General features: G+C 49.5%; 1 protein-coding gene across 2 annotated transcripts in view; it reads right to left on the reverse strand.

The window, feature by feature from the left end:
• Positions 1-10,331: 10,331 nt before the first annotated feature.
• HRAS (HRas proto-oncogene, GTPase) overlaps positions 10,332-21,342 on the reverse strand; it is a 39,590-nt gene continuing 28,579 nt past the window's right edge. For both annotated transcript variants that reach the window (XM_085062737.1, XM_085062736.1), the window contains 5 exons: positions 20,248-20,400; positions 15,527-15,705; positions 12,996-13,155; positions 12,749-12,873; positions 10,332-10,629 (listed from right to left, as the gene is read on the reverse strand). In XM_085062737.1, the coding sequence (XP_084918863.1) occupies positions 12,754-12,873; positions 12,996-13,155; positions 15,527-15,705; positions 20,248-20,358 (570 nt within the window). In that variant the 5' untranslated portion in view covers positions 20,359-20,400 and the 3' untranslated portion in view covers positions 10,332-10,629; positions 12,749-12,753. The remainder of the gene's footprint in view (positions 10,630-12,748; positions 12,874-12,995; positions 13,156-15,526; positions 15,706-20,247; positions 20,401-21,342) is intronic.

Genomic DNA, 21,342 nt, shown 5'->3' on the forward strand with positions numbered 1-21,342 from the left:
CCTGCAGTTCTAGGCAGTAGGATTTCCTGGCAGTGCCATGGCATCCTGGCAGGACACAGGCAGCCTGCTGCCCCCTCTATGCAATTCCACAAAGCAGTGCCCAGCTGTATCCGGCTCCTGCCGCCATGGTGGATCATGTCCAGGAGGACAGATTTAACAGCTGCTGAGTCCCTGTGACGTCTCCTTGGTGTAACCCCGGTGGGGGACTGCCAGCAGAGTGGTTCTTCCCCAGGTTCTCAAGATGACAAGGACAGTGATGCAGGTGGAGCCTGGTCTCTTGGGCTGAGTGCCCTTGCTGTTGGCCTTTCCTTTGCAGGGCCAGTGTGCCAAGCAGGTTTGCTGTCTTTCTGTTCCCCAAACAGGAAGAGGCTGCTGGCTCAGGAAACCTGCCTGCACTGCCAAGCTGCTGGAGGTATGATGGTGTCTAACCACGGTGCCCCAGATAAGCCCACTTTTGCTTTGAGTAAGTTAAGTGTCAGGGTGGAAAGGGCATGGGAATTGGGAAGGGAGAGCACATTGCCCAGAACCTGGTCTTAGCCCTTCTGGTTGAGCCCACACAGAATTAACAACAGGAAGGAATCCTGGACATGATAGGTGCCCACATGCCTACTTGCCCTTCATGCATCAAGTCCTAGAGGCCTGTCCATCTCATCCCCATGCCAGGGTGCTGCTGCAGAGCCCAAGCCATTGGCTGGAGGCATGCATGGACCTGGGGAGACATCCCACGGAAAGAGCTGGTCCAAAATTCTGGTTCCGGCATCTTATTCCCCCCTAGAGGTGATGGGACTTCATCAGGTAGGCAGATCAGTGAAAAAGCAGGTAGTCCAGATATGCTGGATTTGACCCTGCTGTCCAGAAGGGGTGGCTGCAAGTGCCACCTTAGGTGGGACTGCAAGTGAGATTCCTATCCCTTCAGCAGAGACCCTGAGCAAAAACTCCTTTAAGTTCTAAGGAGACTTTGAAAACTTTTTTTATCTCACAGGCTGCTTCTATTGCATAATCTGATCTAAAGCCTACCTGAAAGCCCAGCAGAAAACTTCCACTAAATTACTTTGTGGGTTCCAGGAGCTGGACTTGATGGTCATGGTGGATCCCTTCCAGCTGAACATATTCTATGGTTCTATGATTTATCAGGGTTTATGTTTGCAGCAGGGAGTGTTGAAGGGAGCATCGATCTTTCTTTGGATGTAGCCAGCCAGACTACAGCACCCTCAGCTTTCATTGCAACCCCAGCTCTGTCCCAGACCTCATCTTCCACTGGGCCTCTAACCTTGCCCATCCTCTCCCTCTGCAGAGCAGGGATAACCCTATTAGCTACCTCGCAGGGGTGTTGTGAGGAGTCAGGCATTGCTGTTTGAGGGAAAGTGCTCTTTGAACGTTCAGTATTTGTGTTTTGAGACACCAGAGGTCCTTTCTAGGACAATGGTGCTTGAATTTTTTTTAATTTAGAGTATGTTTTTCCGTAACTGTGCATAGTTAAAACGATTTGTGTGTTAAAATACCTAAGCAGTATTTCAGGACAGATATCCATTGCCTTTTGCTAGCAGCCCACTGGCCAGTGAAGCTTGCTGGGAAGCAACAAGAAGCATCTGGGGGCTGTTGGTTACATCTTGGCTTGGCTTCTGTAGCTTGGGGCTCTGTCCTCTCCTTGAAGCCCACATAGGACTCCTTCTAACGCATCTGAGCATCACGCATGCAAGAGCTGAGATCTCTTTCCTCTCGTTTTGACCCATTTCCCCTCATTTCAGGCACACACCCCTTGCACATCACGTTGGTTGTGCACCCAGGCTCCTCACCCAGTGTGTGTCTGCGATGTTTTGCAGTATTAACATCTAAAAATGTTTGCTCTAATTTTGGAGAGCTGTCAAATGCACAGTACTCATTGCATGGGGTTTGGTGCATGATGTTCAACATTAATTTTGAGGGGTACGGGTTATTCTCCTTCCAAGCCCTAATGGGAATGAGGAGCAAAGTCCTCAGTCACCCTCAGGCCTGGGGGAAACCACCAGCTGGTTTCAGGAACTTTCGGACACAGGCTCCTCTTTCTTACCACTGTGCTTCTTGCTGGGAAGATCTCCAAGCTCCTCACCCTGCCACCCAAGAAACTCTTCTCCAACCTGCAGGCCCTGAAAGCTGGTAGGTTTGGGAAGAGGCTCTATGCCCTAGCTGGCTGGGAACCAGCAACCTGCATTGCTGTCCTTGGTGTGATGGTCTCTCTCCAGCACATCAATGCATGATCCCCAAGGAGATGCCTGTTCCCATCTCCTCTGCCTCTTTGCTGCAGACAAAGCTGCAGCCATGGTGGCTCTGTGGCAGCAAGGCCTGGCCCAGCCTCAGCTCTGTCGCTGGGAATAGGAAGGGAAGGAGAAGGATGAGGGTGGCAGCATAGTAGTACAAATTAACTGGCCCAAGCCACTTGCAGGCCTGCCTAGCCTCCTGTAACAGTCTCAGCCCCTAAGTAAAAAGCACTCTTACTGTGAGCAAATGTGGGAAAGCAGCTTCCCCTATCCTTGCCCTCACAGCTCTGAGATGACGCTGCCCTTGCTGCCTTCCATGTAGAGGTAAAGACCAACACTGTGGTTTGGGTTATTTTAGGTTTGGTTTGCTTTCCTTTGTGTTGTTTGTGATTGAGCACTTTGAGTGGCTGCAGCACTGGCAGGCAGCAGGAGCCACAGGACCCAGCTCCAGCCAGGGCCGGAGGTTGAGGTCAGGGTTTCTCAGCCGTGCACTTTGAGAGCCTGGCTACCATCTGCTTTTATTTGCTATTCTTGTTTACAGCGTGGAACGCTTCCTCCGTGACTCTTTCTAATGTATTATAATTATTACTTTAAAAAACCCAATATTTTTATGTCTGTGCTTTTTTGTTTGTTTAGTTTGGTTTTTTTAAAGGAAGGATTTTTTGGGAAGAAAAGTCAATAATTCCTTTTTACGCTGATCCAAACTGTCCAGAGTGTTTGATGCTGTGTTTTATGTGGTTGTAATAATAATGTTTAAAAAAGTTTAGCATAAATTCAGACTCTACAAGGTTTCTTACAGGTACAGAAGCTGCAGCAAGGCTGGTTACCCTCTCCTGATGACTTTTAGCTTGGTTCACTGGGTATGCTTCAGCTGCCACAGGTCAATCCTGCTCCATCTCTGCTTTTCTTCATGATTTTCTACTGTAGTTTAATCCAGGCATCCCCAGCAGCAGTGGAAAGAAAAATGCTCCTTTCTACTTACCACCATCCTCTTCCAGCTGAGCAAAGGGAAGCATCCTTCTGACGCACAGCTGCTGATCAGCAGTGCTGCTGAAGTTTCTTTTTTGGCCACGATTTTGTGCTTGGAGTTTGTTTTCCTGCCCATAAGCAGTGTAGGGAGGGTTGGACAGGATGGGGAGCGGGTGGACACAGCTCCTTGCACAGCAGGTGGGTGGGTGAGTGCGACTCACACTCGTGAGTCAGGGCTGAGTCACGTTTACAGCAGTTATTGGGAGCATAAGGTGGTGCTGCTGACAGCTGAAGATGAATTTAAAAAAGCCATGAGTGAGCAGTATGTTTGACACACCCCAGACTTCATGGCCAGGGCTTCCTGGGGTTAGATGACCATGGTGCTGTTGCCTTTGTGGTGTTGTATGTGAGCAGTGTTCTGGCTCTCCTGAGAGAAAGCTGCCACTTGGTCTTAAGCAGCATGTTTATGGTAAACACAGGCATGTGTCCCCATCAGAGTAGCATACAGGGCATAAAGACTGACAGCAAATGGAGGGGCCAGAATTAGCTAAATGCCACCCTAGCCTGAAATTGGCATCCCCACAGGTCACCCGCTGAGTGCTGTGGGCTGGTTTTCCTGCTTCTATCACTGCCTTGCCTCACCTAAGAGGTTAAAAAGGAACAAAAATTCCTCTTCAGTGCCCTTGAATTAGCTCATTTATATTAACTGCTTAAAACCTGGTCTGCAACACTGCAGAAAAACAAAAAAAAAGACTCCAGCACCACTGAACACCACAGTGTTTACTGGTACAGGAGGGCCCTGAGGATGCAGCTCTTGGCACATCTCCTGTGCCATTTCATACTGGATGCTAGCACAGGGATACAGCACTATGAGCAAGGGTGAGATCCCTACACTGAAGTGAAGCAAACCTCATCCCTCCCATGTTCCAGGTGCTCACAAGCAGTCTTGTTGCACAACCTGCATTATGCCACCTCCTGGCTAGCAGCCCCTGTGAACCTGTTGGCTCTCAGGCAATGCCAGGTGGGACCAGGTCTGAACATCTGACATGATTACTTATGTGACAGGCAGTGCAGGGTTTAGATACAGCATTTATCCAACTGTTGTAACAGCATCCATGCCAAGGAGAGAGCACAAGTGTCCAGAAGGGTAGTTTCCCAAGGCGAGTTGTGCTAGGTTTGAGGGTTGTGTTCCTCCATTAAACAGCCTTGGTTCAATTGGTTGTTGAAAAAAAAAATTTGAGTAAGATACTGCTTATTGGTATCCTTGATCCCCAGACTCCCTGCATGTGCCCAGTTGTGGCTTCGTGGCTGTGGTACTCTCACCCTGTCCCTGCAGAGACCAGGGACAGGCAGGGCTCCACCTCCTCTGACAGCATTCCTTCAGCTCATGCAGGAGCCACAGAGGTACCCAGCCTTGCACTGATGTTTAATGGGGCTCCCGGGTAGGCGTTTGGGGTGCCAAGCACCCACAGCAGAGTCCTTCTCAAGGGGAGACCACCCCTGGGACTTGCCCACAGGTAAGCCTAAGCCCTCCCTCCCTTACTAGAGCAATGAAAGACCTCGAGGCAAACATAAGCCATGCCTGGTGTCCAGCCTGGAGTGAATGGCTGGCCTCCAGCTGCTGCCTCCATGCATGCTCCCTGCAGCAGGGAGGTGCCAGTATAGCAGGTGCTTGTGGCCCCGAGGGGATGGGAGGGTAGACAGCCCCTGCATCATTGCACCAGTACTCCTTGTCCCCTTCTGTGCCCCGCAGGGCCTGGGTGCTGCTCGCAGGGGCCAGAGAGCAGGACACTCTCAAAGCCCAAGATTACAGATACCACTTGCTGCACAGCACTGGAACCAGTGGCAAATGAATGCTCTAGATGGTATTGAGGCTGCTGCTTAAATTCTAGTGCTATTGTCAGTCAGGAACTTGTCCTCTCACAGCCTCTTCCTCTGCACTTGGTGTTCACCAGTATTCCCTATCCCCCTTTCCCTGGTGCAGCCACTGCTGTCATCACACCAGCTCTCCAGCTCCCAGGGCTGGTCCCCAAGGCAGAACTGCAAACTCCCCAAGCTGTGCTCAGCTCTGGTGCCCTGGCAGCCCCCTATGGCTCCTATCCTTCTTGGCTCAGCAACAGCAAAACCAGCAGTGCCAGGAGCTGGGACAGGCAGGAGACCATGTCTGTCCTCGCTGCTTGCTGGCTCTCTGCCAAGCCCTGGCTGCACCACTCACCATCCCTGCCCACCTCCCACAACATGGAAAGGCTCATCAACCCCTGCATGCCTCTACAAGGCTTCAGCTAGTCGGCACTGAATAATTGATGCTAAGTGGAGCCTGGAGCAGAGCCAAGCTGAGGGAGGGAGCAAGGCTTTGTGCTGGTTTAGGCTCTGCTCCCAGGATGTAGCAGGGGGGAGAGAGATGGGTGTGCTGTGTCTGGCAGCTTTGTGCCCCAGCCAGTTTGGCAGAGGCAGTCGAGTATGGCTGGGCCTGGGAGTGTTCCTCCTCTTGGGCTTGCTGTTCTGCTCACCTGCTCCTTACATGCTACCATGTCCTGCTGCCATGGCAGTGCTCCTGTGGAAGCTGCTCTCATGCACCTCATGTGCTGGAGAGGGGCTGTGGCAGCAGTGGCTGGAACTTGGGAGAGCACAGCAAGTGTCTTGGCTCTCCTAAGCCACAAACCCTGTATTCAACCCACAGCAAGAGCAAGGGAGCTGCCCAGGGGGCCAGACCCAGCCTGTCTTCGTTCCCACCTGTTGCTGGGGGCCAGGATCATGGCTGTCACACCACCCGCTAAGCAATGTCCCCCCCTTCCTACAGCACATCCCCACATAAAAAGCAGCATATGGAGAAAACAACAGCCTGGCAGTTGAAAGAGGCAGGTCTGACCCCTTCCCAAACCATCTCCCAAATCCTACAGCCTCAGCGGCTGAGGAAGCCCACAGGACATACACCAGCATTCTCTTCACCTAGAAGGATGTGGGCGCCAGAACAGTGCAGTAGACAACCAAATCTGAACTGAAACCTTTCACTAGGAGATGCAGCAGGTGGACCCATCCCATGAGCATCCTTACAGAAGTTACAAGAGCCCAAGATGGGGATGGAGCACACACCAAGACATGAGTCAAGGGATCGGAGTAACTAAAGCCTGGCTTATTTAGTCCTATTTTTTCACACAGTAAAACAGTCGCTTCCTAAGACAGAGACACGTAAACGAAGAAACTTCCACTTCTGTCCAAAACTGGTATGAGCTCCCTTAGAGGTACCTGTGGATACATGGGATGCAATACTACAAGTCCCTGCTTCCAACCATCCCATGAAGAGTCTGGGCCACTCTGGTGGCCTGGAGACTGCTCAGCCTGGCCTCATATCAGAGCCCTGCTACTGGAACATCTAAGCCTACAGACTTAGATAACCTCAGACTTGGGGAAGCTGGTTCTTGGGTGACCTTGCTTACCTTTATGATGGAGACAAGAAGTGATACAGAAGTACTGTTTAGGCTGGAAAGATCTGCAGCAGAGGCTGTAGTCCAGATGGAAATCTGGTCTGCTCCTCTTTACCCAACCACACTGCAGGTGAGGAGGATGAGGCCAGCATTTAGCCAAGGCTGCTCCATAAAACCCAGCCTTTTATTCAGCTGCTCCCACCACTCTCACATCTCAGGTCTCACTCCAGCACTGAGTCAATGCTGCCAGCTCCTGCTCAACCCAGGTCCTTGCCAAAGCCCTCAGCAAGCACCATGTGCTCACCAGCTTTGGAGTCACCCTCTCTGCTGGCTTAGGAGAATGCTCCTGTGGAAGCCCTCACAGACCAAAAGGCATGAGATCTGTTCCAGCACTTCATCAGCATCTTTAAGGACTTCTAAGCAATTCTGTCAGTTGACTCAGCTGTGATGTCTCTGGAGCCCCAACCCCTCTGTAACAGGGTGTGGGGCACTTGAATGATGTGAAAGAAAAACATGCATTATGCATCTGTCCTGAGACACCTGGACCTGACCAGACTAGACCAGACCTCGTCAGCTATTCTGTCATTTAAGTATGGGTTCAAAGGTAGCACTCCTCCATCATGGGATATGCAGTTTCAACAGAATCAGTAGGATGCTGACTGAAGCCTTCTCAGAGGTGATTTTCACGCTGGCTGGAGATCCACAGCACAGCACCAAGTTTAGTTCAGCCTTGCCATGACCAGCTGAAGAGATCACAACAGCCAGAGATGAGCTGATGTACTCAAATATAGCAAACAGCTCACCTCTGTGGACTCTTCCAGCTTCAGCTATGCAACAGGAATAATCAGAATAATTGTACATTCTGCTCACCTGAGCTTGTGCCACAGAAGCAGAACTCAGATATGCAACAAACTCCTCATCATAAGAGAAACAACTGCAGTGTCTGAAAACTCCATCTTCCAGTCCAGGCACTTCTAGAACACATGTGCCTTGAATAACTATGGCAAAAATCAACTCCAAACTGCCCAGTTTCTTCTCCAAACCTGCATTCACTCCAGTCAAACTGTAATCCTGGAATTACTTTCAGACTCAAGAAGTTCAGCTAGCAGAGAACAGATCATGAGCTCATGTACTGACTTCCTGCTGGTCATGGGCCAGCAAGTTGCTGTCCTGTGCCCAAATTACCAGCACCAAGGCACCAAGTGAAAAAGCTAAATCCAAAGTAACAGCTTCATCTGAAAGAAGTGATACAATCTGTTTTTTGCCAACAGCAAAGCTCAGACCAGATCACAGCTGATGTATCTTGATCTGTTGCAATTCTCCTCCTGGAACAAAGATGCAGTACAACATTAATACACAATTAACACGTGGTTTTTGGAGAAGAGCTGTGGTGTCAGGCTTTTAGTATCTCCTTTTGCTCCCAACCTACCTCCAACTTTTAGCATGGACTTGAACAGTGACCCAAGTCTGGGTTTCTTGTAACCTAATTACAGCAAAAAGCTAACCAGCTCCTTATGGATGGTCTGTTACTCACTACCACAAGCTTGAAAACCTTACCCTGAGTGCAGAAACCTCTCTGAAAGGGAGATGTTCTCACTTCAGCTTCCTGCTCCTGAACAAACTCTTGAAGTAGTTTGTATTCTGGCCAGTGCTCTTCTGGCACACCCCCACCAAGATATGCCAGTTTCTTGGAACTGCAGCTGTTGCCTGCCCTGTGAAGACACCTCGTCCCTGGTGCTCCCTGGAGGTTCTCAGCTTCCTTGACCACAGCTCACAGTCCTTGACTGTGGCATTTGGCTCCCAGTCAGAAATGAGAGGAGACTCTCAGTGGTTAGAGCCATCCAGTCCTTGAGAGAGCCCCAGAGTGTTACTTCTCTGAAGGCCTCCAGACACAGCTACCCCATCCTTCACGAAGGGCCTGGGGAAGGATGGAATAAGTTTTACTGCAGATGAAGAGCACCAGGTTCCTAGTGCAGTAACACTACCAAGCAAGAGCCCCTATGCCAATCCCCATGTCATCTTCTAGAAGGACGAAGGGACCCCTGCCCTCTGTCCCATGGCCAGTTGTGCACAAGCTGCCAACTTAGGAACAAACCCCACAGTTCCAGGCTTCATGCTTGAAACAGCTCAGGGTGGGAAGTTTTCTGAAAGTGTCTGGTCCAGTCCCACCATGTAACACTAGGCTCAGCATCTTCAGCAATCCTCCAGCAGAGGGACAGACGCTGCTGCAAACAGCACACCCAGCTAAAGGCAGGGCACTCTCCCTTTGGGCAACTTCTCCCACTCCAGCTGCTATCAGCCTTTCTTCTGCAGGAACAGGGTGCCAGGCAGCTGCAGCCAGGGTGGGGGCTGTGCCCACAGCAGTTCAGAGCAGGCATGTACAAAAAGCAAGCCATTAGCACAAGTCCTCTCTTGCCCAGACCAAAAGCAAAGGCAGCACCCCCAAGCAGCATGGGAGTTAATTCTGCTTTCATTCTGCTGCTGCCTAGCATGACGGAGGATGGGGAGTGGGATGGGAGGCTGCCTGCATGGATGCTGGGAAGCCCTGGGTGGACTGTGGCTTTGTGCTGGGGGTGACCAGGGTTTCTGTACTGGTTTTGCCATGTGAGGCTTGTGACTCACACGCCGCTTTCGCCGCTCCCAAGCCAGACCAGCCTTGGCTGCCAAACCCAGCACCTCTTCAGGTCTGGGCTAGCCCATGCAGAACAGCTCCCTGCCACACTCAGCTGGATCGCCTTCCCCCTTTGATGCTCCTAATTCTGGATGCGAGCTAAATTAGCCTGTGCAATAGTTTGGAAGAGGGAAAGGCAGCAAGTACCAAGCCACCTGCTGCACTGACTGCAATGCCTTGTCTTGGGGCTGCAAGTGAAAGGCATATGGGTCACACCTCAGGCAAAAACCCCAAAGGAGCAGAGCTGAGCAAAGACGGGGCTCCCAACAAACTTGTCCTTATCCAAAACACTCTTACCCACACTGAACTCAAGAACTGGAAGTCTGAATCCTTTAGTCTTAGTTGCTGAGCAGCCAGACAGCTTCTGCAGTGCAGGAGAGCCTTTCTCGACGCGCTCACCAGTAACGAAGCCGTGCACAGGGCAGATGAGGATTTCCTTACCTGTACATACTGGAGCAGCCCAAGGTGTATGTGCTACACAGGTGTTAACATAGATAGGTGCTGGAGGGAACCAAAAAGGCCTCATTCTACCTCTGGAGCACAACACATGATGGAGGTCTTGTGCCAGAAAGAGCTGTCAGAAAAGGAGTCAGGGAAGCAACAAACTGGTACCAGCTGAGGTGAACCCAGCTCTCGGATGTCCTCCCGCATGCACCTTCCCTTCCAGGCATTGCAACTGAGGCCATAAATCCCACAAGGACTAGACTGAAAGCAAAGCACTCAATGGAATGCCAAGGACAGGCTTGGACTGGTTGCACTCTTACATCCTGCCAAAATTTGGGGCCAGCAAAGAGTTTCAGGTGGGCTGGGGAGGACATGACAAAGACTTGGCTGGAGAGAGACAAGCTATCCTGCCCTGAAAGGGCGCTTATCTTTCCCACCCCAAACACCTCCATGATATACAACATGACCTTGGCCTGTGGAGAGCAAATCTCAACACCCTTTCCTCCCCGCCATCCCACCAGTGATCCTTCTGGAGCACCAGCAGCAGCAGCAGCCTCTGGAAGGAGGACACAGCCATCCAGGTGATTTGTTGAGACGATCAAATAATAATTTACTGTGATTCAATCTGTGGCTTTGTACAGTTGCCGGGGTGGGAGGAGGCCAAAAGACGAGGGGATGGGGATTAAAAAAAAGAAAAAAAAAAGTTGTTTGCCGCAGGCTTGGGTGAAGTGCGAGATAGTCCTTGGAGGGGGTCATGCTCCCCGTCTTCTTCCTCCTCTCCCCCCCGCCCATACTCCTCTGAATCCGTTTGCTTCTTCTTTCACTTCACCTCTTTCCTTGCGCACTGCACAGTGGGAACCTCTCTAAGACATGGTCCAGTCAGCTGAAACAGAAGAGGACACTTATTAGCACCCATTCCCCATCAGAACCAGTGGGGCTGTTCCTAGTACTCGCCCCTCATGTTTTGGGATTACCCTGTTAGTGCCCCACAGAGCGAAAGCAAAAGGCTATACAAGTCTTAGAGGTGTGGGCCTAGCTCAGCAAAGCATCTCCATATCTGCTGAGGGGAACAAGCCTTGGAGTCAGTAGAGTGATAGGTGAGCCTTGGGTACCTCACCAGACCTTCTGCCTCTGTCTGAACCTCCTTGTGGGAAGGGACACTGTTTGGCAAGATCTTTCCACCTCCTCCAGGGATGATGAGAACCACAAAATGAGTCCAGGGCAAATGCAGCCAAATTTTCTTTGCCACACACCCACCCTTCTCCTCCCCATATCCCAGCATGTCTGCCTCACTTCTCTTTTTGTGCCTTGATGTTCCTCCCTCTCTGCTCTTGGTCACTGCAGCTAGATTAAGCTGGGATGTCTGGTTTCCAGTTGCTGCCTGACCAAAAAAGACACAGGCAACTCGCAGGGCATGTTCTCTTAACAGAGAGGAGTGATTCCAAGTGATTCTTTCCCAGCCCTTCTTGCCCATGCCACTGCTGCCACCAGGCTGTGACAGGACTTGGACTCCTGGCAGTTGGTGTAAGGGAGCAGCAGTGCCTGCCAAGCCCATGCCGTCAGCTGTGAGCCAGAGCAGGAAACAAGCTGTGAGCTCATATCCCCATCCGGAGGAAATGCTCCTGAACATCTGGAGGACACAAACATCTGGAAAATCTCCCTTAGCAGTGATAAGTGTGCTGGGCACAGCATTTGGCTTGGCCCCCAGCTGACCTCACGCGCCTCAGCTGGGAGCGGAGGGGTGGGGTGCTGGGGTGGGTTTTTGCTCATAGGAAGCAAACGTTGCCAGCACTGTTTTGTTGTTTCTTTTTTTATCTTGGGAGTGAGGGGCAGGAGGAAGAGCTCTTCTGTGCTCATGGCCTCTAGCTCAAAAAGCATCAGAGGAAACCAACTGCCCCTCTCTACCTTCATGTGACCCTCTTAACATCATCTCTGAATACAGTGCATTTCTCTTTAGGACTCCAACAGTTATTTTAAGGGGTGAAGGGCCACTCCAGGAGCTTGGAGACTCCCCAAAAGACATTAAGGGCAATGCTCATGCAGGCTTTTGTGCCATAGCCCAGTCCCACATGTCCTTATACATAGACATCCCTGGTGCACTCATCCCCAGTTGCCTCTCTCTACATTTCTGCCATGGAAGGAATTGGTTATACACACAGATATTCCCAGGCCTTTGACTTAAGGCTAGCCAGCATATGCAGGGACAATAGGAGCTCTCCCTGACTGCTATCCAGCAGTGTTTTAAATAAACGCAAAATTAAAATTAAAAAAAAAAAATCAAGAAAAAGAAAAAGAAGAAAAACAGGCAAGTGCACATAAACATTCTGAAAAACACTGTTTCTGGCTCCAGCACACACAATTTATAAAAGCAAACAGCCCCCTTATGGCTAATTCTCAACATTGCATCAGTTCTAAATATCCCAGGGGATATATCTAATGGGGAAAACTCTTCTGAGGTACACAGGACTTTCACAGCAAGACAGGTCTGCTCTGAAGTTTTAGGATGTGGCAATTTATGTGAGTGCATTAGGAGGCAATGCACCCACCCAGCTCTTCATCTGAACTCTTCTAGAGCCAGTCTGGTGAGCATGCAGTGATGTGTACACCTTCAACACCATCTTAACTCCTCTTTCAAAGCAGCAGCATGGGAAGAAGCTTTCCTGGGGAAAGCATGACAAAATGTGCTTTTTAAAAAAATAGTTGTATAGAATTTTGTTACACAAAATGAGGGGGAAAAATAAACAACCCTTTCTTGCCACACACTTCCTCAGGAAAGTGGGAATTTTGACTTACCTATGTTTTAACAGAAAATACTATTTCAATCCGAAAGGTGTTTCATTAAAAAAATACCTGCTGCTGGAATTGTTCCTGCTGCATTTGTTTGCTGGCAAGTGCATCTGCAGGCACCTCCTGCCCTTCTTCCAACGCTCCCCCACTGTACCCCATCTCCTGCTTCCAATATAACCCCCACTGCACCCCCATCTCCTGCTTCTACCACTTACCATAGTCACGATACCACACATTTACAGTTCATGCAGCCAGGGCCACTTTCATCCGGGGGATTCAGCTTGCGCAGCTTATGCTGTCGGATCTCCCGCACTAAGGTATAGAAGGCATCCTCAACACCCTGAGGAAAAATCATGGCTTGTGATTTTGCTTGTTCCTGCCCCTCCAGAGCAGCAATGGAGAAAAACACAAAAAACCAAAAAAAAACAAAAAAAGAGAATTTGTTTAAAAGCTTCCTCCTACCTGTCTGGTTTTGGCAGATGTTTCTATGTAGGGGATCCCGTAGCTCCGGGCCAGGTCCTGCGCTTGCCGAGTCTCCACTGTCCGGGCCGGGAGGTCACATTTATTCCCCACCAGCACCATGGGAACATCATCTGAGTCTTTCACCCTCTTGATCTGCTCCCTGAAAGAGGAGGAAGTGTGAAAAAGTGAAGGGGCAGCTCCAGAACACTCCCCACCAGTTTCTTTTTTTTTAAGAATTGACAGCTACCCCTCGCTCCTGTTGAGTGCCTTGTGTTGAGCTTTCAGGAAAATGTAAATGACTATGGCACACAAGTGAGTAAATAGCAAAACAGTTAGGGAACTTCTGGAAATGAAAACTAAACATACTTCTGCTCCTTGAATGCAGCTATTTACAAAACAACTTGAATTATGACAATCTATATTAAGACATGAGTTTAATAGAGTTTAAGTTAAATAAGAATGAATTCTCAAGCACTTACCTGTGCTATTTCCAACATTTTAGATCGAGTAATCTCCCCCCCAAATGGGGTGGGGGGAATAAAAATCACCTGCAACCAAAATTTGCTGAGCTGATAAAGCCACTTTTGGCAGCTGTAGCCTTTTCTGCAGATGCACAGGCAGTATTTGCTCGCTTTCAGTTTAGTTCAGGTCACTCAAAGTTGAGAAACCAACTGGGAACTAAAAAAGCTGTAGTGCTCACTTCTTTATTCCAATATTGGATCTAAAACTAGGTGGGCGAGGATGAGATCTACCACTTCTAAAAATCTTAAAGGCCATTATGTCCACAAACAATCCATTCAATTCCCTTCTGATAGATAATAACTTCCTTTGCTTAATAAATCATCTAACTTCAGATGCAAAAACGAGTGATCTTTTTTGCTCATGGATCCAGAACATTTAACATGGTTTTAATTTAACTAATAAAAGATTTAAAATGCCAATTTATGCATTTTAATTGAATGCAAATTTCTATCCAAAGGCAGCTGGACATGTATTGCACACAAAAGAATCAATCATCTTTTTCTAATGTAATAGAACATAGAAATGAAGTCTGGCTATACGCATGATATGCCATAAAGCCATTTAAATGTTCTGTGTAACATTCTGATCAGCAAATGCAAGCACTAAATTTAGTACACAGGCTACACTTAGCTGAAAAGAGATACCTCCAAATGGTTACTAACCAGGGAGAGCCAGCATTTCTCTGGGGAATAGTCTCTTAAAAGTGCAAACACAAAGAGCACAGTCGAAAGGAGATGAAAGATAGTGATTTACATCACGATCATGATGGCTTGAAATTGAGCCATCCAACAAGCAATTCATGGGCACCAGCCCCAGAACAAAGATGAATGCTGCTCAATCCCTCAGGTGCTTTAGGAAAATCCCATCCTTGGTCCTTTGGTTTAGCTGAAACAAACCAAATTAGTCCACCTGTGCACCTGGTGCACTGAACAGCCTTTTGGATGAGACCAAAACATCTCAGCAGCTCTGGGCAGCACCTCTGACTATGAAGCATGGAAGGGATGTGCCTGTGCTTGGAGCAAGATGATTACTGAGACCTTAGTTTATGATGAAGAACTGGGGTACACAGTTCCTTGTGGGCAATGGACAGAGCAAGGACAGGCAGAACCATCTCCTGCATCCCCTGGAAGAGCCTCCCATCACAGCCAAGCCTCAGAAAAAGGCACAAGCAAAGCAATCCCTCCCTAAGGTAGCATTGGGGTAAACAGGGAAGATTCCTGCTGTGTTTATATCGTCTCCTTGCCTCTCCAGTTCTGCAGGGGTGATGTCAACAGAGAGGAGAAGTGGAATGGGTGCTGGGACAGGGTCCCTGCTTTGTCACCATTTCCCCATACATCATCTTGTATGTGTTTATATCATCTCCTTGCCTCTCCAGTTCTGCAGGGGTGACGTCAACAGAGAGGAGAAGTGGAATGGGTGCTGGGACAGGGTCCCTGCTTTGTCATCATTACCCCATACATCATCTTGGTCAAATCACCTCCCTGGAGCTGTGACTCCCCTTCTGCTCCATCTTTGCCCTGGTTGAAACCAAGCTCCAGTGGGGCAGGGCTGTCTCTCCCCAGTGTGTGCAGCTCACAGACCACACTGACAGTGGACAGCAGGGCAAGCAGCTCTCCCTGTCCTTCCCAGCCTCCTCTTCCAGTTCTGGGGCCAGCAGAAGTCGCTGAGATCGATTGCGCTAACAAAGCAATTTCACTAATTAGGGAGGGAAGGGAGGGGGTCATACAGGATCAGCTCTCTCTTTAGTCACCATAAACACTTAAACATTACATTACCGGCTCCCCAAAGGCCACAAGCAATCCCTTCGGAAGGGTTTTATTGGAGTCACTGACATTAGCCATCTGCTCTGTCTTTTCTCTGGGGAATGGCCACTTGAGCTAATTGTCTTTGCTGGCAGTCTGTGCTTCCACCATGGGGCCTGATCTAAAAGGGTGGGCAGGGCAGTGCAGCAGCAAGGCCTCCCCTTTGCAGAGGGCAAGAGGGAAAAGGGCCCTTCCCAGGATACCGACCTGTACTGGTGAATATCTTCAAAGGACTTGGTGTTGTTGATGGCGAAGACACACAGGAATCCTTCCCCCGTTCTCATGTACTGGTCTCTCATGGCACTGTACTCCTCCTGCCCTGCAGTGTCCAAGATGTCTAACAAGCAGGTCTCTCCATCAATGACTACTTGCTTTCTGTAGGAATCCTGCAGGCCAGGAGAGGGTAAGGGAGGAAGATGCATTAAGGGAGGGCTTCGATCTGGCTAAACAAAGGGATGTAGCAAGTGCACCCCTGGGAAGATGCCAGGTTATGCTCTGCCTGCATTTAGCTTCCGTTAAGGAGACAACTCAATATGTTTCAAAAATGTGAGGGAAAGGAAAAATAATAAAAAAAACCAAAGGAAAAAGGGAGCTGCTAAGTAGGTTTCTCCTTGTCTGTCAGAACCACAGAGAAGACAGCTCCCAGCTTGCTCTCCCCATTCCCAGCCCTGTCTCTGGCACACCAGGAGCAGCTTCATCTTTTACCATACTGCACAGTCCTCAACAACTATTTCCTAGGCATTGTTTAGTCTCAGCTCTAATCCCTTCTGCTGGAAGGGGACACTCAGGAAAGGAAGCTCTGGCCAGATCTGTGATCTACACAGGTGGAATGTGTTTAAGATGACCTGGAAATCCAGTGCCTCCAATGCATCTCAGATTAGGCACCAGAGGCAGTTTTGTCACCAGTAAGGTTTCAAACTGGGTTTGATAGTAAACCTCTTCTTTAAACATGAGAAAAAAATAAAATCACACTGTGGATCAGGGTGTTTCCCACAACCAGTCTGTGCCCAGAGGGCTCCAGGAGATGTAAGAACTATCCAGGCAGGTCCTTTGAAGTTGGGGATTTTCCCTGCAGCAGAGGCAATCACAACTTATCATAGATGTGAGGTCTGGAAATTAACCAGAGCATCCCTCAAAAGGTTTCATTTTCACAGGAGGCTTCTCAAAGCACTGCTTCTCCCCACTCTGCCTCTCCCTGTGCTCAGTCTCATCAGCAGGGATGTTGTGGGGCAGCCCCTGCATGGAGGACATCCCTCATCCCTCTCCAACAGCCATCCCCTGTGGACAGTGCAGCATCCTCAACTCTCAGCAAGAGAAGGAAGCCAAAATACTAGGTATGAAAAAGGAACAAGTCAGCAGTACAACCACACAGTGCTTTGCAGCCACTCACAGAGGCTACGGCTGCAGTTTAAAATTAATTCAAATGTCGGCTGCTCTTCCAACGACCACAACAATGTTATCAGATGAGCTCTGCAGGTCTGCAGACAAACAGCCAACACAGCAAAGGTCACCAACAGGACTGGCAGCAGCACAGAAAGGGAATGGGGCCAACACGGCCTCTATCCTTTGGTTCATTACAACAACGTCATTTGCTGGGGCTAATTAAAGTCTTTCCTCGCCTTGCAAAGAGGGCTGTGAAATCAGAGATGAGATCTGCTCTGCCATGACCTTCTTAGCTGTGCCTTCCCAAAAAGTGGGCTGCTGACCCATCGAGAATAACCATGGACTGAAGGGCTGGCTTCCAGCCAACCGCTCTGAAGGCAACTGGCAGGGTGCCCTGCAGGAATGTGCTCCCATTTCTAATCAATAATGTATCTGAAGCATCCTTGGTGCAAGGGGACCCGAGTGCCTCCTCTGCTCCACAAAGCATCCTCCCACCTCTGCACCTCAGCTTGGTACAGAGGACCAGCCTCTTGGCACACGTGGTAATTGCCAAGTCCCCAGTTCCAGGAGGTCTCACCAGTATCCAGCATGCTGATGGAGAAGAGATCCCACACCTCAGCTCAGGTCATCAACAGGCTGCCCAGAAGGCCAGCCAGCTGGCTTACAAGGCAGAGACATAAAACAATCTTGCAGAGGATACTTTGCTTAAAAAGGGGACAAGCTTTCCCCATCAATGCTTCATGTACAGCTTCATCCGACCTCCCCCTTACCAGGAAGCTCAGGATGTCAGCTCAGCTATCCCTGCCACACTACCAGGTGACATGGCTGCCACTGCAGGGATAGCTGCCACCAGCTCACACCAGCACCCTGCAGCCTCAGTGCTCCTCTGCAGCCCCCATGTCCCATGCCACCCTTGGCAGATGGGAAACCAGCCAGACCCAGCTGGGAAGTGCCAGCTGGCAGAAACAACATCTGTTTGGGGTTCAGACTCAGGATCCCAGGTGGATGCTGGGATCATCCCAGCTGTGCTGCAGGACCAGGCCAAGAGGCCCATTTGCGAAACACTACAGTCAGGATATGACCAGAGGTTTGGGAAGCCGATTACTAGCTAGCTGCTAAGAACTGTAAGATGAACCTAAGAATTTCTCAACACAGTGAAACTCTTCATTCCATGCCTGCTTGTTCACCATGGGATAATGCCAGTGGCATACATTTCCTTGCTGCCTTGGTGCTCCTGTTCCGAAAACAAAGGTCCTAAGGCTCCTTGGCAGCCCAAGAGCTGGCCTGTGAGAATGTGCTGTAGCGGGGTGGACAGCGTTGAGTTACACAGCCAAATGTTTGCACTGGAGAATCAGGAGAGCAGGAAGGGAGCAGACATCCAGTGAGGATCTCTGTCCCAGCCAGGAGACAAACCTCCACACCTCCTGCCCTGGAGAGCATCTTCTCAGTGCACCCCAATCTGCTCACACCCCCTCTACAGCACAGCCTGTGCTCAGTCCATGTGGATGACAGGCAACGCCTTTGCTCCATGCACGTATCCTCTTTCCCCCCCTTTTATCCTGCTCATTTCAGCATTGCTGTGCTGCTTGTTAGCTGGCTGAACAGTCATAGTCAGCTTCTGGGCATGATCCAAAGCAGCTTAGTCACAGGAAGGTGGTTTGTTGGTCACATTTGGATGGCTGGCAGGTAGCTCTCTGTGTCTTAAATCCCCACAAAATGCAGCATAATTAAAAGGAATCACCCTGAAATGAATCAGTAGTTGGCCAGGGTAGCAGGGGAAGCAAGGGTAAAACCAAGGGAGCAAGGATGCAAAGGCAGCACAGCTGGTGGGACCTGTATGTGGAGAAGTACCAGGAGTAAGAGGGCTGAAGAGCAGCTTGTAGCAACTTTTGCAAGGGGAGAAGAACAAAATGGGGCTGGAGGAACAGTGGAGGAGAGAGCAGGCATCTCCCAGGGCACTGTAGGAGTGGGTAGGGTGAGGAGGGTGTGCTGGGAAATGCCATGCAAGGTTTACATTCCCTGGTGCCTGTTTACATGGAGAAAATTCCCTGCAGGGTACATACTGGGAACAGGCAGCTGGAGAAGAAAAACATAGGATGCCAAAACCCAACGCATCACTGTGTGAGAGTTGCCTCTGCCGACCTAAGGTACAAGAGAGGATGCATCCATGCAAATGTCTCCCCAGGAAGGTTGCTCTCCATGAGCAGCTCTTGCCAAAAACAACCCAGAATGGGTTTCTGAGAAAAGTATACAATGCCACATGAGGGGAGAGGAGCTGGGGAAGAAGGCAACTGCATCCATAAGCAAGGAAACTCAGGAGCCCTAAATTAAATTCCAGTCTCTGCCATGGACTTTCTAGGTGACCTTGGACAAATTACGTAATAGCACATGCTTTTTAAGTGCTTTCTCTCCTTCCCATCTGTAGGATTGTAAGACTATTTTCTGCCCTTCCACCAAGCCTTGTCTTGCTTGTTTATGTAAGTTGTAACCTCTTCAGGGTGGAGACTACACATACAACACCTACCAGAATAGATTTCTCATCCCAGCTGGGGACTTTAGCCATTACAATAATAATAACTGCAGAACCACAGCTGCATTTATACACATCTGGTAGAGAATCCTTTAGGACTGCAGACAGGGAGGTTATTGTCCAAGAGGCATGACAGAGCTGTAATTTGCTTTCCCAGGGTGGACTTTACTCCTTATGCAGAGCAGTGGCTGCTGCCCACATCTCACCCAACAAAGGTGTAAGTCATGCAGAGGCTAATTAGCATGTTGCTAACTACGGTGAAAGCAGACGGAGAACGGAGTATATTTTTCAAAAATTAAAAAAAAATAGCAATAGCACAATGGATATTGAAGACTAGATCCCCCTCTGCCCCCATAGAGCCTGTGAGTACCACAGGGTCCCTGCCTGCTTGTTCAGGCAAGGTGCTGAGCTAAACAAGTGCTGCCATCCACACCAACTGAGACACACATCACTCCTTAACTCCTTGTGAAGAAGCAGAGGCAGCACTCTGGGAGCCACAACAGTTCAGCTGCTCAGCACGTCTTACACAAACTGCAAGACACACATAATACAACCAAGCTCTGATAAAACCCATTTCATCAGTAAAGCTCAAAACATCCTGCAGAAAAAGTCAATATATTTACTCTGATTTCACAGGAGGAGAAATGGAAGCACAGACACAAAATGGTTCTTCAATTCTAAACCTTTAATCCCTCCCTGTGCTGTCATCTTATCAGAAAGAAGGACTTCTGTGCTGTCTCTCAGCCTCTGCCCAGTTCTGCCTGTCTCTGCTGCCTCCCATGTCACCTCTCTTCAGCAGACACCACTGTCCTTATGCAGGAGACATAAGTCGGTCACTGCAACCTCTGAACACACACATAGTGACTCAGAACAGCTCTACAAAGGAGAGGAAGATCCCTGTTCAAGCTCACACTTGAGACCAAACTGAGCATGCTCTGGGTTGGAGACCAGGTGGAGAAAAGCAAGAGGAAAACATTCATACAGACAGACAGACCCCATGCCCAGTGCCACTTACCTCTATTGTGGGGTCATACTCGTCAACAAAATGGTTCTGAATGAGCTGTATCGTCAAAGCACTCTTCCCAACACCACCTGCTCCCACCACCACCAGCTTGTATTCGGTCATTTTCCAGCTGACCCCAGCTCAGGACTCCAGGAGCACCACCACCTGAAACGACAAACATGGTCACTATGCTAGGAGAGGTTACTTTCAAATGGGCAAAATAATCCATCAAACTGAATACAAAAGCTGTTTATCCTGTGGTATGTTGCAATCCTTCAGCCTGGCAGTCTGAATGCAAACTTCACAGACTCCTTGAGCAAACTTCAAGAGGCAAGAGAGTGTTACTGATGAGAAAGCAGAGGTATAGGCTGTGTAGATCAACCCCTAAAGTAACCAGATTAAGAGGTCTGGTTTTGCAGAAGTGCTCAGCGCTGTCCCCAGTTTACCTTATCCCAAGCTGACAATCCAAAATCCTTAGATAGATTTGAAACCCTTGGCCAACAAGGCTGGGACCTCAATTCCCACGAGAGCAGGGAAAAAGATCCAGCCCTGCCCAAATGTTCTGTTACCTCCATGTCTTTATCCTCAAGGCTGCATTAAATCTCAAACCACACAGCAGGGTTGAGATGGTGGCACATCCACACCCTCTGCCAGTCCTCCAGCTAATGGTGCTGCCATCGTGAGAGGGAGGACTGCAGAAGGGGCATCCCTGCAGATGAATTTGAATCCCCAGAGATGAATTTGGCACACCCAACAGGCGGGAAAGAGATGCTGTCACAAAAGGTGTTGACTGAGAATGATGATTAGGGTCAGGATGAGCAAACCACACTTCCGCAGTAATGCGTACCTCCCACGGCCCTTCAGCAGAAGAAGATTCACATCCCCCCAGCTCCTCCCTTAAATTTCTGCTCCAAGTCTGCTGAGAAAGAGGAACTAACTCAGGAAGATTACAAAACCCCAAAGGTTCAAATAGAAATCCACCCTCATCGGACTGCAGGCCCTGCCCACTGAAAGTCACTCCAGGGTCACATACTCTTTCTCAGCCACCATCTGCAAGATCTGGGGAAGCCACCCAAAATGCAGCAGGTAGCAGGAAGACAAGCTCAC

This window comes from Lichenostomus cassidix, chromosome 5, assembly GCF_008360975.1.
Source record: "Lichenostomus cassidix isolate B80296 chromosome 5, HeHo_3.0, whole genome shotgun sequence".
Lineage (NCBI taxonomy): Eukaryota > Metazoa > Chordata > Aves > Passeriformes > Meliphagidae > Lichenostomus > Lichenostomus cassidix.